This window comes from Aythya ferina (genome assembly GCF_964211825.1).
Source record: "Aythya ferina genome assembly, chromosome: 4".
NCBI classification, from domain to species: Eukaryota; Metazoa; Chordata; class Aves; order Anseriformes; family Anatidae; genus Aythya; species Aythya ferina.
In genome coordinates, this window is record NC_140300.1 from 2,569,153 (window position 1) to 2,584,094 (window position 14,942).

General features: G+C 51.6%; 1 protein-coding gene across 1 annotated transcript in view; it reads left to right on the forward strand.

Annotated features, from left to right (window-relative positions):
* Positions 1 to 14,763: 14,763 nt before the first annotated feature.
* The window catches only part of DNAAF9 (dynein axonemal assembly factor 9), a 72,168-nt gene continuing 71,989 nt past the window's right edge, over positions 14,764 to 14,942 (forward strand). Inside the window, exon 1 of the mRNA XM_084519018.1 lies at positions 14,764 to 14,887. Within this exon, the coding sequence (XP_084375144.1) occupies positions 14,793 to 14,887 (95 nt within the window). The 5' untranslated portion in view covers positions 14,764 to 14,792. The remainder of the gene's footprint in view (positions 14,888 to 14,942) is intronic.

Consider the following 14,942-nt stretch of genomic DNA (forward strand, 5'->3'; position numbering starts at 1 on the left):
ATTGGACTGGATGATCTTTCAAGGCCCCTTCCAACTCCAAATATTCTGTGATTACGTGAGATCCGAACCTCAGAAAATCAAGGCAGAGGGTTCCACTTTCACCACACTGACTCAGTGCAAGAACAAAAATGGGGCGGCACCATTTAGTTGGGCAATGTGGACTTTGGGGGAAGTGGAAAACATCGGGGTTTTTTTTTGTTATGTTTTCATTCCAAACCAGAAACTTCTTGTCCTCTCCTCCCCCTTGGAAATCCAGGAAACTGAAAGCTCAGCAGCTGCTCCTAGAGCTGAAAACCCATGCAACCTGTGTCTGCTCTTACAGCACGGGTTATCCTGGAGCATCCCTGCCTCCTCCACATCCTGCAAGGGTGGCCGTGCCACAGCTTGCGAGTCAAGGACAGGGAAAAGCCTCTTTAATCCTGAGGAAATCATGGGAGATCAATGCCAACAGCAAGTTTCTGAGTCTTTTTTGGCACGCAGCGCTCTGTGTCCTGTCAGACATGTACCTGATTACATTACCTTGTGGATTTATTTCTCCTGTCACGCCAATAGAGATGATGAAGGTGTGTTGTTCTTGTTTTTCCTTTTTTTTTTTTTTTTTTTTTTTTTTTAGCTTGAATTTTGCAAGCATTAAAGGCTTCACAGTGGTTGAATAACTCAAAATTGGATTTTCATCCCCACAAAGCCCCCGCAGAGGTACAGCTCCGGCACAGGTGATTTCAGATTTCAGCCTCCAATTAGCCTGGTAGTGAAAGCTCAGCTCCCACCCAGCCACAGCTGGTCACTTGGGGCTAACCCCTTAAAGCTTCTGAGTACAAAATTTCCAAGGGAAGCCGTGCATTGACAATTAAATAAAATCTGGTATTTATTTCTAACACCTCTGAGCCAGCTCGGTAAGGTGGGGATATGAGCATCTCTACCACAGCTGTGCCTCTTGAAGTGATTTATTCCATCAGGGCATTGTGCTTTGGAAAAAGGGCTGAAATACTTAAAAATAATAATAATAAAAAATAGGTAATAGGCCTGGCAGCTTAGGTGCATATTAACTTTTTTCTCCTAGGTGCAATACCCAGCATCAGCATCAGGGCAGCCCCCTCCAGGTTGCTGGGTCTCTGCTCTCCCCCAGCCAGGCTGCACCACGGCTGTCACCCAGCGTGCTGAAATGAGTAAGGTATAGGTGTCTTTATTCAGCACAGCATCCGTTTAGTCTGCAGATGATCTAAGACATTCATCAAGTTAGCGAAACTCGTCTTCTCCTGTGCTGCCAGGCTGAATTACGCAGTGGGAGAACTCGGGCAGAATCCTAAAGAGTTTGCATGTTTCTGGCCAACTTCACTCCGGCTGTGGATTCAGCCACCCATCATGGGATCCCCGGAGCCCTGTCCAGCTCCTGGCTGGAGGATGATAATTTTTACAGGGAGGAGAGAGGATATAAATTAGGAAGAAGAAAAAAATGGGATTGGGTCCTCAGGGTTTTTGCAGGGGAGCGAGCGAGCATTATTCTGATCCTCCTGCTCGCAGCGAGACCCAACAGTAAGTAGAGGAATAACCAACACGTCGTGGCACTGCTGTCCAGTTCATTTTGTGCTTTACCGAGTTGTTAGCTGTTAGGGTTCCTCCCTGCACCTCAAAATAAATGTAGGAGCCAAATTTGGTGTGGTGACCTCCTTTTTTACATCCTAGACTTCTCTGGAGGTTCAGCCCAATTGTGAAAATCAAGCTGAGCTCACAGCGATGCCCGCCTGCATGTAGGGAGTTCAGCCTCTTGGCTCTCCCTTATTTCTTTCCCTCACTGATGACAAGCAGGTCACCTTGACCATTTCTGGAGAGGACAAGCCACCCTGCTGAATTTTGCTGTACAAGTTGTTTTCCTGTTGCATCTTGTGGCTTAGTTGTGGCTCTTGGTTCCCATACCCGATTTTAGGACTTGGTCTGTGTGCCATAGGAGCGCACTCGAGAATCTGCCTCCACGTTTCCAGCCCCAAGGTCTGCAAAAGAGGGCACGCTGCAACACGGAGACACTGGGGAAGCAATAAAACATTAAATATGCTGGTGTTATCACGTGGGGTATATCCCCCTTCTACCCCTCAGCAACACGTGCAGATAGCGAATCTCCTTCCCTGATGAAAAAATATATTAAAAGTCTTATTCATTTCTGCTTCATTAACTTCTCGCTACTGGGTGTCAATTTTATCTTTCTGTGCTCTGTAATATCCAAGATCTGCTGCGTAGGTAATTCCTACGTCCGACACGCCGCAGCATTTCTGCAGGGGCTACGTTGGCTGTGTCAAAACTTTGGAAGGGAGGAATTTTTGAAGCAAATTATCTGGTGGTGCAGCTGGGTTTGTGCTGCTGTCGGTGGGAATGCCCCGTCCGTGGCACTCTCTCTCGAACCCTGCTGTACCCTGTTGGGTTAGATGAGCCCTTTGGGCTTTGTGCTGTGACTGCGTAAATATTTGGCACAGGGAGCAAGCAGGAAAAATGCTTTTCACCTTTAGCAAGGGGAATTAATCACTGAGGAGACAGATTCAGCATCCCCCAGGAATGACACCGCTGTGACTCCTTTACACAGAGTCTTTCTCCCCCAACATCTTTTGGGAGTTTCTCATCTGTGATTGCTCCCTTGACTACATTTGAGGATGGCATTGCTATTTTTCTTTCCAGCCAGTTCCCAAGCACTTGCTGTTGTGGGGTTTTAGGGCCAGGGCACTTTGTGTGCCTGGTACAGAGACGGGTACTGGCTAAAGGGACCTCCCCCCTCCACTGCAGCCACTCTTGTGCTCCTAGGAATAAATAGCCAACCACAAATTAAAACAGATTAAATTAAAACCAGCTTTTAAGACACCAAACGACACAGCAGCCACTGTTTGTAGAAAAGCCCCAGAAATGAGCATCCATGCAGAAGCCAGGAGGGTGATTATTGAAGTTTCCAGCTCCTGCCTCACACTATGGGGCTCCCTTTGGGATCCCACGCGCTAACTTTAGGGGTCCAGAAGCTGCTGCCGTCAAACACAGGGCACATTTTGAGGATACAGAGAGGAAAACATCCCCGGCTCTGCAGTAGCCACAGGAGGCAAAGCACCACGCTATGTTTCACAGTCAGCTTTGCACCTTTATTGTGCATATGCTGCCTCCTGGTGCCTGCGGAGCGAGGCGCTGAGCAGCTTTCCTCCAAGAGGCACGAAGCCACCGGAGAGCCAAAAATGCCAGCTCCCACCTGGCATGCACCCAGCCCCAGAGGCTTTTGTGCTGTTTGGTAGCGAATTCGGGCCAGGCTCTGCTGTTTCTGCTCGCAGCAGACGGAACCAAACCCACCGATTCATGAACAGAGAGGTTTTTGCAAGGCCACCTCCTGGGAGGCGAAATCTTCCCCGTGCAAGTCCCAGTTTCCTACATGAACAAAGTTTTCTCGGATGTGTGAACATTTTGGAGGTGTTATTGAAGTTAACAATAAGATATGTTGAAGTTAATCAAAATGTGATACTTTTAAGTTAATAACCATGAAGCCTTTTGTAGCCCAAGCTGCCCCCAGTAGCATTTCGGGTGAAAACCCAGCGCCAGGTGGGGTTTAGCACAGGCAGCTGGTGCTCGGGGCTCTTCCTCGTGAATCATTGTCTGCCCTGCTTTTTGCTTTGCCTAAATCTTCTTCAGCTCAAGAAATGACTGGTCACCCACGTCAAAACTCCTGATATTCACAGGCCACATCCTCCAGCTGTGTGATTTTGTGCCTGATGTTGGTGGCTGCGCGGCAGCGGAGCGGCTGCTGGCTCTGTGGATGAGCACGGACTTGTCAGGTTTGGCTGTAGAAAAATTAATAGAGCCGAAGGGAAGCTTCATGTGATGCAGAATGGGAAATTTAAATTAATAGAAAGAGCAATGCTGCCTCCTATTAAATGGAGAAAAAGCCAGCCCAGGGCAATCTGCTCCTGCAGAGCATCTGCTGGGGCTGCTCCCACGACGTGCCCCGTCGTGCGACCAGGCTGTCCTCACCTCTAGGCAACCCCCGTGAGCTCTTGGTATTTTCTCTTGGGACTTGCTGAGAAAAGGTTGGTTTCTTCCTAAGAAAAAGCTGTTGGTGGCTGATTGCAGGGTGATTTACAATGCAATCGCAGTGCTAGCAACCTGCCCTTGGATTGCTCTAAATCATCTGCGTCACCAGCTTTACAAAGGCTGCCACGCCACCCTTGCGCTGCATGAAGATAAGCGAGGGCTGGTGATTTCACGGTTTTTGCCTTGAAATAAAACGTCAGCAGTGAAATCCCAGCTCCTTGGCTCTGCTGTGCTGCCTGAGCTCGGCCCTGCCGTGGTGAAAGCAATGAGATCCTCCAAGGTGAAGCCGTGCGTGTTACAGTCCTGGCTCATCTCCTAAACCCATGACAGCAAAGTTGACTTGACCGCCGACTGCAGAGGCTGATAGAGCAGAGGCAGAGCTCCAGACCTGAAAACTCAAAGGATTTTAAAAGTCAGCGTGTGCTTTTACCCCAAGCAACCTCACTTGCTGTAGCCAACTCATCCTAAAGCTCCTGTGGAGCCACAGACACCGTGCCTGCTCCCCCGTGACAAAGGCCAGGTGCAATGCCATGGTTGAAGTAGATCCTGCTTGGCTCTAGTTGTCACATTTGGGATGACGTTAGAGCTCAGGGAGATGACACAGAGCTGGGTGTAAGGGCTGGTTAAAAAATGAAACGAGTTTCCAGGTGAATGGCCTCTTCCCCAAGCTAAAGGTACGTTTTGTGGGTTTCCTGCTTCATAGCCAGCTTGGAGCTGTGGGGATTTCATGCGGAGCTGTGACATCAAACCCAGATCACCAAGGCACCGTCATCATTTTCATGGAAATGGAAATAATTTGCACTGAATATGAACACAAAATCTTGATGGAAACCAGGCAGAGACAGGTCTTCAGCACGGAGCGATGTGAACATTCATTCCCCTTGCTCACCCACCTGGCTGTGCCCAGCCCTCTGGCTGCCTCGCCAACAACAACCATCTCCAATGAGCCATCTGGTTGTAAAAAACACACACAAAAAATGTGATTTTTGGCCTTTGCAAGGTTTCTGTCGCTTGCCTTTCAGAGCAGCCCAGGGCCGTGCCTTGCAAGTGCCTGTGCTGCTGGAATTAGAGGCACGTTGTGGTTTCATGAGCTGCCCCAAAAGCACTTGGCTTGAAATTAGTGTTGCCAGGAGGCCGTCAGGCAAAACCCCAACTGAGCTCCTTTGTTTTGGGGGTAGGCGACAGCAATAAATTGCCCGTTTCACTCGACAGCTCGCTTCCCTTTTGTTCCCCGTTAAAGACCAAGCAAGGTGATGCCCCGGATGAAAAGCTCCGGGTGAAGGCAGACGAGGGGAATGTCAAGGTCAAAGACGGGCGATTCCTCACAGCCCTTCTGCTGCCACTGGAAGAAGACATCTCCTTTTGCCAGGACATCGCTTTAATATCCACATTTTAGCTTCCTTTAGGCAGTAAATAGCGACTTGCTGTCCCTGATCACATCTTAAGCGTCCTGTTTTATGCAGGAAGACATCGGGTTTCCTTAATTTTGTTCTGTTTAGGAAAAAAATAAAATAAAAAAAGCTCTTCCTTTGTCTCCCAGAGAACAAAGAAACGTGAGCACGCTGTTGGAACAGGGAGGGCTGAGCCCATCCCCAGGGTAAAGGCGCTGCCTTAATAGGGTTACATGCAGCAGAAATTTGGCTCCGAGTGTGTAATCACCGCCTGAATTAATGAAAAAAGGGCTTCTTTGGAGCAGGCTGAATAGCGCAGCTGCGGCAATTATCTCGTCACTCATCAGCATGATGACAAAATTAGTTCCAGATATAAAAACCGGCCAATGGAGGCAAGACACCTATGGTTTATTTATTTTCCCAGCTAATGACACTGGAGGTTGCCTTTCTGTCCCCATATGTTTCTCGCAGCCCCTGCCGCATGCTTGCGGCTCGGAGCAAAGCCTTCAGGGTTCACGCCAGGCAAGGCAGGGACCTGGGAAGGGTTTTTTTTGGTGTCAATTTGCTCCTTTTGGGGAAATCTGCCCTGGCTCTGCCTGGGCTCACCCGGACAGCCCCCCAGCTGGGGATACGGGAGGCTGCACTGTCCCCTAAACTGCAGTGTGCATGGATATTTGCCCCTCTCTGGGGACCCACAGCAATGTTGTGGCTTTTAGGGTAATTACCAGCTTCATGGTGCTGGTAATAACCAAGATGGGCAACGGTATTTTGGGGAGAAGCTATGCACAAAGGGCTCTTGTGAGTGAAGAAGAAGAAAAAAAAACAACATTACTGTGCAATAAGACCAAGAAATTTTGTTGCCTATTTCACAGGATTACAGACAATATCCCCCTCCTGCACTGCCCGATGAGGGCTATTGTTGAGAAGCGTTATTTCCAGGCAGATTGGCAGCAAAACTGCCCCAGGAGATGGAAAAAAAAATGATTTTGGTTCAGGGAAGAGAACCATAGGGGACCAAGAGTGAAATGCAGCACATCGGTTGCTCTTAGACCTCAAATCAGCCCCTTTGAGCATCTGGAGCTTTGTGCCCAAGAGCACCAAGACCCTCAGCTCCCTGCTGTGCTCTCTTCATAGTGTGATGATGGATTTTGCTACCTGATGGTGTATCAGTGATGCTGCAAGCTGGCATCCTCCTGCTTGCCATCATCCCTTGGTGTGCACACATCATCTTGGCCAGGTTCTGCCCCAGGCTCGGTGCAGGGTGACCCCAACGAGCTCTTTGACCCCCCTAAATGTCCCCTACGTGTTTCGCAGGGGCAGCCCCAAACAGCGGGTTAAGGTTTTATTCTGGGTTTTGGGGGAATTTAGGTATTTAGGAATTTAAATCAGGAATTTAAATTACCTGCAGGACTGGAAGCTTCTATAGGAGGAAAGATTGCAATAGCTGCTGCTGGATCACTGCACTCTCCTTTTGAAGGTTTGTAAGAAGCTTCATGGAAAAGTATGCGATTTATTATAAGACCTTTTTTTTGTATTATTATAATTCAGAGGCATGCAGAGACATGCTTAAATGACATTTAAATCCCAGTTTTGCTTGTGTGCCCTGCTTCCTTGCGCGAGCAGCTCCCGGGGCCCATTCTGTGCATTGTATGGCCAGCTGACAAGCAGAGCCACAATAAATAACCCAGCTGCTGCTGGCGGGTGTCACGCATGACTGCCAGGAAAGGGCTGACAATGCCCCTTTTCCCCGAGGAAAGCTGGCGAGGGTGAGCCGAAGCGGTGGGAAAACCCTCGGGAAGAGGCTGCCCGGCCAGCTCCATGCTCCGTTTCTCGGGGAACGGGCAAAGCAGCCGCCAGTCAAAGCCGGTGACCTTGGGTGACGGCAAAAAAGCGCATTTGCCCCGTGGGATTTAGCCGCCCCGCCTGCGTCGCTGCTGGGCGATGGGGCGGCCGCTTTTTTGGGGCGAAATAGGAGAAAACATTGTCTCGCGTGTGAAGAACCCGTGGCGGCACAGCCCAGGGATGTGGTGCTGTTGGTAGCGCTGGCAATAAAGAAAGGAATGCCTCTGGGATTCCCAGTGGGGTTTTGCGCTGTGGCAGCCGGCGCTTTGCAGGCACCCGCTGGGGAATTCGGTTCCTGCTCCCGTTGCTGTCACCCAGGCTGGGCCAGCCCTCGGGTGGACGGCAGGCAGTAAATCACGGTCCTTTAAAGGAGGCTGGTGATGGTTTAGAGCAATGGGTTTGCGCTCAGCAATCCTTTTGGTGGATAAAAGTGAAGCCTGAGACAAAGAAGAGTCGAAGCCCAGTCCTCCGGCCCTGCACGCTGCATCTCAGCGCTCCTCCCCAGCTCAGCAGTCTGCAAACCCCCATTTCTCACCTTTTTCTCCCCATACCCTTCCTCCTAAACCCTTTCTGCAAATATGCTGGTGGCCGGCAGCCTCTCCCCGAGCCCCAGCTGCTCTCAGAGCCGCACAAACCCCGGGAGCAGCATGGAGCAGCTGCTCTCCCCGGGGTCATTTGGGAAGGAAACGGATGCGAGCCGCTGGAAGAGGCTGGGGGTGATGCAAGCCCTGGAGCAGCTTGAGTCATGAAATCAGCTCCAGCCCAACCCCTCCACACACAGTCCTGCGGCACAGAGCAGCCAAAAAACAGATTTGGGGGCCAAATGGCAGATTTCAGGCCTTTATTACCTACGACCCACATGCCTTGTCTTCCCCGTAGGCTCTTCACAGCTGGGTCTTCCTTCCAGATGCTCTCCCCCAAGACAGTTTAGCTCATGAAATGCAATAAAGATTGCTCACTAGGGTCTGAGCAGAGCTTCTCCGAAGCCTGCCCGCCAGCTCTGATTTCGGGTGATTTCCCAGCTTTTAAGCAACAGACTTCAGGGTTTCACTTTCCAGCTGTAACTGTCCTAGAGGTAGGGAGAGAGGAGTTTATTAGGAAACCAAGATTTATGGCTGGTTAAGCCCGTGTGCTGCGTATTTCACAAGAATAACTGGGACCAGGGGAGCTTTCCTTCCCAAGGCTGGATTTGAGGCTCTGTTTGGTGTTTCACTACTGCGTGGTTTCACTCTTTTTGCTCCCAGACACAAAAACTACACCGAAGGGCAGCGCATTGACCAAATTTCTCCCCGCGCACCCCCTTCCAAACCTCCGTAATCACATAATTTGATTTCAAAGTACCCTTTTCCTGGCAGTTTCAGAGCGGACCTGGTGGAAGTGAGCTGTAAAACGAGCTCAGCCCTCTTCCCTGCGGACTGAGGCAGGATGGAAGAGGACAGAGTCAGAGACAGAGTGCTCCTGGCCTTCATCATCCCCTGTGTTTTCACGGATGATGTCCTGAGAGAATGAGTTTCATTTATCACAGGGGGTGAAGGCGATCGCCGCTCGGTGTTTGCCCATCAGACCCCTGGCTTCCCACGGAGCGAGCCGAATGGGGAAAAAATAGCTTTGCAAACGATGTCGGTGCTGATTCCTGCCTCTGGTCCCAGCTCCTGGCTCGCAGAGAGCTCGGGGCTGCTTCACTGGAAGCTGGGAAGCTGGAGGGGGACGTGGTCAGGAGCTGCATCTTGCCGTAAAAGAGGTCTGGAAGGAGGTGGCAAGGCAGTGGTGCCTCCACGGGCTGGAAATTAGCAGCAGCAGAGCCTGAGGGTATAAAATCCCTCTTTGGGGAAGGCAAAGAAATGGTTCAGAGGGGTCAGATCCCCGTTCCCACTGTCTGTGGTCCGCGTAGGAGAGGGTCAGTGCTGGACTAAGCGTGGTGGTGGTCAGGAAGCTGTGGGAGATGTTGGCCTCAGCAGCAGGAATACATCACCCAGCTGAAATGTTGGCAAAAGGCAATGAAAAGCTGAGGTGGATTTTCCCTTCCTGCCATCCCCGGCCCTGCCAGCTCGCAGCCTCTCTGAGCCAGAAACTGTTACAAGAAACAGAGCCCAGGAGGGGGAAATTCCAGATAAAGAGAGCTGGATGTCTTCCGTGTTTAGCAGAGATGTGCACCGACACAGCACAGCTCTCTCAGATCTTGGCAGAGCCCCCAGCGAATTTCCAGTGTGATGCAACGGGGTCCAAGGCACGCTGGCACCTCGGCTTTCTTTAGGCACCTTTTGTGGGGTCTGCAGGAGCCCAGAGCCCTCCAGGACCACCGGCTGAGGAGCTCTGCCGGGCACGGGGAGGCTCAGAGATGCTCCTCGCCTACGCATCCAGCCTTTGAAGACGTTGTGTTGCCTGAAGTCGCAGCCTCTCCAGGCCTGATGGTTTGAAGCCGACAGGTAGAGACTTGAGAGCAAGCTGGAGAGCTGTATAACCTGCTGCTGCCGCCTTAAATCGTGTTTTAAGAAGCATTTCTCCAGGCAGCGTTGAGAGGAGACTCCTGGAAGGGCGAAGCAGAGGGAGGAGAAGGATTTGAGCCCCGGAGGGAGCGGGGTGGGAGAGGTGGGAGGCTGGTCCTGGAGGTAACGAGATGTAGGGGAGGCCACACAGCAGGCACAGTAGGTCCTGGCTTCCTCGGTGCATCTGAGGCTGAAATGAGGACGTCAAAGAGGGGGAAAAGAGATGGATTTAGGGTCGGTTGCCTCCAGGAGCTGGCGGCCATCTAGAGGGAGGACGGCTGTAGTGCTGAGGGTGGGTAAGTGGAGGCTGGGGTCAAGCACTCGGAAAGGAGCAGGTCCAGGGAAACGTTTGAGGTTTGGGGTTGTAGGGCCAGGGGAGGTTGTGCTGTCTCCGTCCTTGGGGGTTTTTCAAGATGACACTTGCCTAAAAGCTTGCTTAAAAGCTTGCTTTTAAGCAAGCTGTTCCAGCCTCATGGCTGACCCTGCTTGGAGCAGGAGGTTGGCGTAGAGACCTCCTGAGGTTCCTTCCAACCTGAATTTCTTTACAATCCTATGATCCTGAGACATACCCCAGCTGTTCTGCACTTGCAGAGCCTTTCCAGAGCATCCAGGGATTACAGAGGAGAAGCCAGCACATCATTCCAGACAATCATTTCATGTTTTTGATCAGACAAATCCCACACTGGCAAATCTGACATTCCCAAGCAGCTTTAGAAAATGCTACCTTTAACCTCCAGGGTCACGCTGTGAGCGAGCAGGTGAGACCTGAATTTGATTTCATGGAGCCAGACAGAATAACACCAGGGAACAGAAGCTGGGCGGATTGCAAAAATCCTATTTCTTTTTCATCAAGAAGTGTCGCAGCGTGGCACCCGGAGATGTCAAAGATCACGCTGGGATTAAGAAGCCGTGCCACTGAACTATTCTCAGGGACTATTCTCAGGGACAGTGGTTCCCCCATCAGGCAGCAAACGCCTCCCTGCTCCTACCACCGCTGAAGAAGTCAATGACAACGTCAGCAGTTACCACCAACAGCCCCAAATTCAGATTTCCATACCCGCATGGGGTTAGCTACAGCAAACTGCATCTCATAAAGCTCTCCACAGTCACCCTCACACCTCTCTTAGCTGAACTAGCCACTTACAAAGAGCAGGGACATAAGAAACATCTGGTGGCAGTGCTGGTTTTGTGATACATTTCCTGTGCTCGCGGGATCTCGGTGTGTCACGTCTCCATCATCTCCTGTGTTCAGCTTGCTGAGAATGAACTTGCCTTTTTATTTTCCTTGACTCGAGGGTTGCCTTTTGCAATGAGAACAAAACAATAACTTAAGGGTAGAGGAAATCTTAAAATCTTAGCATCTGCCTCCCCCAAATAACACCTGAGAAGAACTAAGATCTTTTAGCCCGGAGAACTTGGATAAATGGAGTAGGAAGTATTTATCGCCATCATCAGTTATTATTCAATTTTCCCTCCCAAGGTAAAAAGTGGGAAACTTTTGTTACGGTCTTGTTTTATCCTCAGCTGGTGCTGTTCATAAATGTTTCAGCAGGAGCTCTGTAGGCAGCACGCCTGTTCTTGGTACGAACACATCCGCTGCTCTGAGGACACTGCCTGGAGGGTGGGCTCTGCTGAAACATTTATGGGATCCCATAAACTCTACGGGATCCCATAAATCTGAACGGAAGGGAGGAAAAACAATTCGTACAAAACCCAGCGGGTGACTACCTTGTTTGTTTACCACAGGAGTATGGCACGCTTCTTTTTTTTTTCTCTCTAAGAAGTCTGAATGATTTCCTTAAAAATGCTGTCACGGTGGGAAAATGGCTCCTTGTATTCCTCATGGATGAAAAATAAAACAAAATTGAGAGCCCTGAGAGATGTACCCATGGCTCACAGCAAGCTGGAAGCTGACTGTGAGATCTGTGTAAGCCATAAAGCTTTTCTGTTTGCTATTCCTAACAGTTGTGCTGTCCGTGCCACCGTGACCAGCAGCATCTCAGCTGTGCCTGGCACCACAGCAAGAACCAGAGCCAGAGCTCTGACCTCCAGTTTTATTTCTGTAGCTGCCTCTGCCCGGCCAAACACAAGGGCTGGAGAGACATCTCCTAACCAATAAATTCAATAAATCGGGGATCCACCATCCTGGAAAGTCCTCCAGGATGGCTCATGGACCAGGACATCAAAGCCTTCCCACAGCCACCAGCCTCCAAACCAACAAAATGAGCAGCCAACGCTTCTTGGTGGGAATTGTTTGGCATGGGACATCCCAGTAGCACGAAACTTACATATTTATTTTTGAATCAGATGCAGTCACCAGCCTGAGGGTGAAAAGCTTTGGTGTTCCCTACACGGAGGTTCACCAGGTGCATGCCTCGGGGCAAACAACAGTTATTTTCAGCTTCTGTGTTTCCAGCATTGTTTTCCCTCTTGGTGCAGCAGGGATCTACTAAAAATAAAAAGGTATTTGTGGGAGAGGGTGCGAAGGCAGCTGTTTCCATAGGCAGGTGCCAACGATGAACTAGCCAAGCTGAAAGCACAGTGTGAGAGAGCCCTATCAGGTCAAGCAGAGACTTTACCCAGGTTTTGTTAATATAGGACAAGATTTAGGCCAGGAGAACCCACAAAGGAACACCACCAGCAGGTTCCCCCTTTTCCATAGCACTCTGCTTTCCTCTTCCTTCCTTTGGCAGCTGTGATGGATTTCAATCAGTGTTTGTAGCCTTCAAAACATGCAACAATAGTGGGACAGTGAGGCTCAGGAAGCGGGGGAGCAGGAGCAGCTGACGTAGTGTCCGCTCCAGCCATGCTGCCAGGCACCCCTTCCCCTTCCACTTCACTCCTCCAGGAAGCCTGACCTCTTTTGGGTGTTTTCCAGGCTGTTAATCTGCTTTAGCATCACAGGGAAAGGCAAGGCTGTGGATAACAACCCTGGGCATTGCACCAGTGGTTTAAAATGCCTTGCCTTGTTGGCTTGAAGAAGGGACTTCAAGGCAAAACTGCAGCGAGCTGTGTCCCAGGAGGTTGTCCTTCACCTCTCCTCTCCTCTCTCTCCATGGCCTTGTTTAGTGTTTGGGGCTGAGGAGCTCCTGAAGCAGGCGGGTGAACACCCCCATGAGGCAGGACTGTGGCCATCGGGGTCTTGTTTAGGTGGCAAGGAGAAGATGGAGCCAACATAACACCCACGTGCTGGATGAGGATGGGGCTTGCTGCAGGGAAAGGACATCAGGACATGAGTTCTAGGACTCATTCCTTTCCCTGCACGAGCGCTGTATGAGGAGGGAGCCTGGCTCTGGGCTTAAGGCTAGTGCTTGTAGCCTTGGAACAGAATCACACAATCATTAGGGTTGGAAAAGCCCTCCAAGATCATCTGGTCCAACCACCCCTCTACCACCATTGAACCATGTCCCCAAGCATCACGTCCAACCTTTCCTTGAACACCCCCAGGGATGGGGACACCACCACCACCTCTCTGGGCATCCCATCCCTACACCCGACACTCTTTCTGATAGAAATGTCTCCTCATTTCCCACCTGAACCTCCCCTGGCACAACTTGGGGCCATTCCCTCAGACCTATCACAGTTACCCGTGAGCAGAGGCCGACCTCCAGCTCCCCACAGCTCCCTTCAGGCAGTAGCAGAGAGCAATGAGCTCTGCCCTGAGCCTCCAGCCCAAACCCCCCAGTTCCTTCATCCACTCCTCATAGGTTTTGTGTCCCAGACCCTTCACCAGCTTCGTTGCCCTACTCTGGAAACGTTTCAGGGCTTTGGTGCTGCTGGTAGCACACCAGCAAGCTCATCTTGAAGCACATCCAGGGGCTTAAAAATCAGGAAGATCTCGGGATGGACATGGGATGTGTGCTGTCAGTGTACAAGATGGGGCAGGGCGGCATGACACCTGGCTGCAGGACATTTGTATGTGGTGATATCAGGTCATGGTCCTGTGTATTTATCTGATCTCTGCCCCATGGCAGAGGGCAAAGTGCAATTTAGGTTTCAAGGACAGCACGGCTCTGGAACAAGCTCCAAGCTGAAGAGAAGGGACGGTGAAGTCCACTGCTCCGGCAAAATATATAGGGGAATTGAAATACAGTGCAGAGAGGGGGTGTGGGATGAAGGGCTGGGCGGTGAGGGAAGAGGAGGATGCACTCTGTGTGTTCCTTTTAATTTTTTTTTTACAAAAAACATGCCCAAGGGGGGAGTGAAACGACCCAATGATCCTTGTGGGTCCCGTCCACCTCAGGATGTTCTGACTGCACGATCCTCATGGCCTCAAGTTGCACCAGGGGAGGTTCGGGTGGGAAATGAGGAGACATTTCTGTCAGAAAGCGGTCAGGGTTGGGGACGGGGTGACAGAGAGGTGGTGGCATCCCCATGCCTGGGGGTGTTCAAGGGAAGGTGCTTGGGGACACGGTTCAGTGGGTGACAGCGGTGGTAGGCGGGTGGTTAGACCAGAGGAGGTTGGAGGCATTTCCAAATTTAACGATTTTGTGATTCTGTGATTCCGGGGTTCTTTTATTTGACGATTCTGCGACCCCACAGCTCAAAATGGGGCACGTATGGAGTAGGGGGGGGCTCAAGCCCACAGCCCTCAGGGGGCTCGGGCGAGCCCGTACCACAGCGGGCGGGGGGGGGGAGCGGTGCTGTGCCGGGGGCTGGACGCGCCCATGACAGGAGGCGGGGGGTGGGCTGGGCGCTGCGCGAGGGGTACAGGCGTTGGACGAGCCCATTCTCCCTAAATGGGGGGAAATATAAACAATACACTCCATTCACTTTATATATAATTATTGTCAGCGGGAAAAAACCTTTTTACCATCCTTCAAAATATTGAAGCTGAATGTCAGGCTGCGTTCTGCCCGCCGCCGAGGCGAGAAGTGCGGGCGTCATTGCGGCCCGTCGTCCTTTACCCCCCTTTCTCCTCAGAGGTGGCGCGGGCGGGGCGGGGCGGGGCGGGGCTGATGGCGGCGGTTGCTGCGGGCGCTGTGGTGCCGCGGCTCCCCCCTCACCGCCCCCCGCCGTCGCCATGGCGCTGTGCGGCCGCTCCGCGCTGCTCCGGCCGGCCCCGGCCCCGAGCCCCTCGCCCCGCCGCTCCCCTGCCGCCGCCGAAGCCTTCGTCAGGTAACGGGGGGGGGGTGGTGGGAAGGGGGCCGGGGTGGGTGTTGGGGGTGCTGAG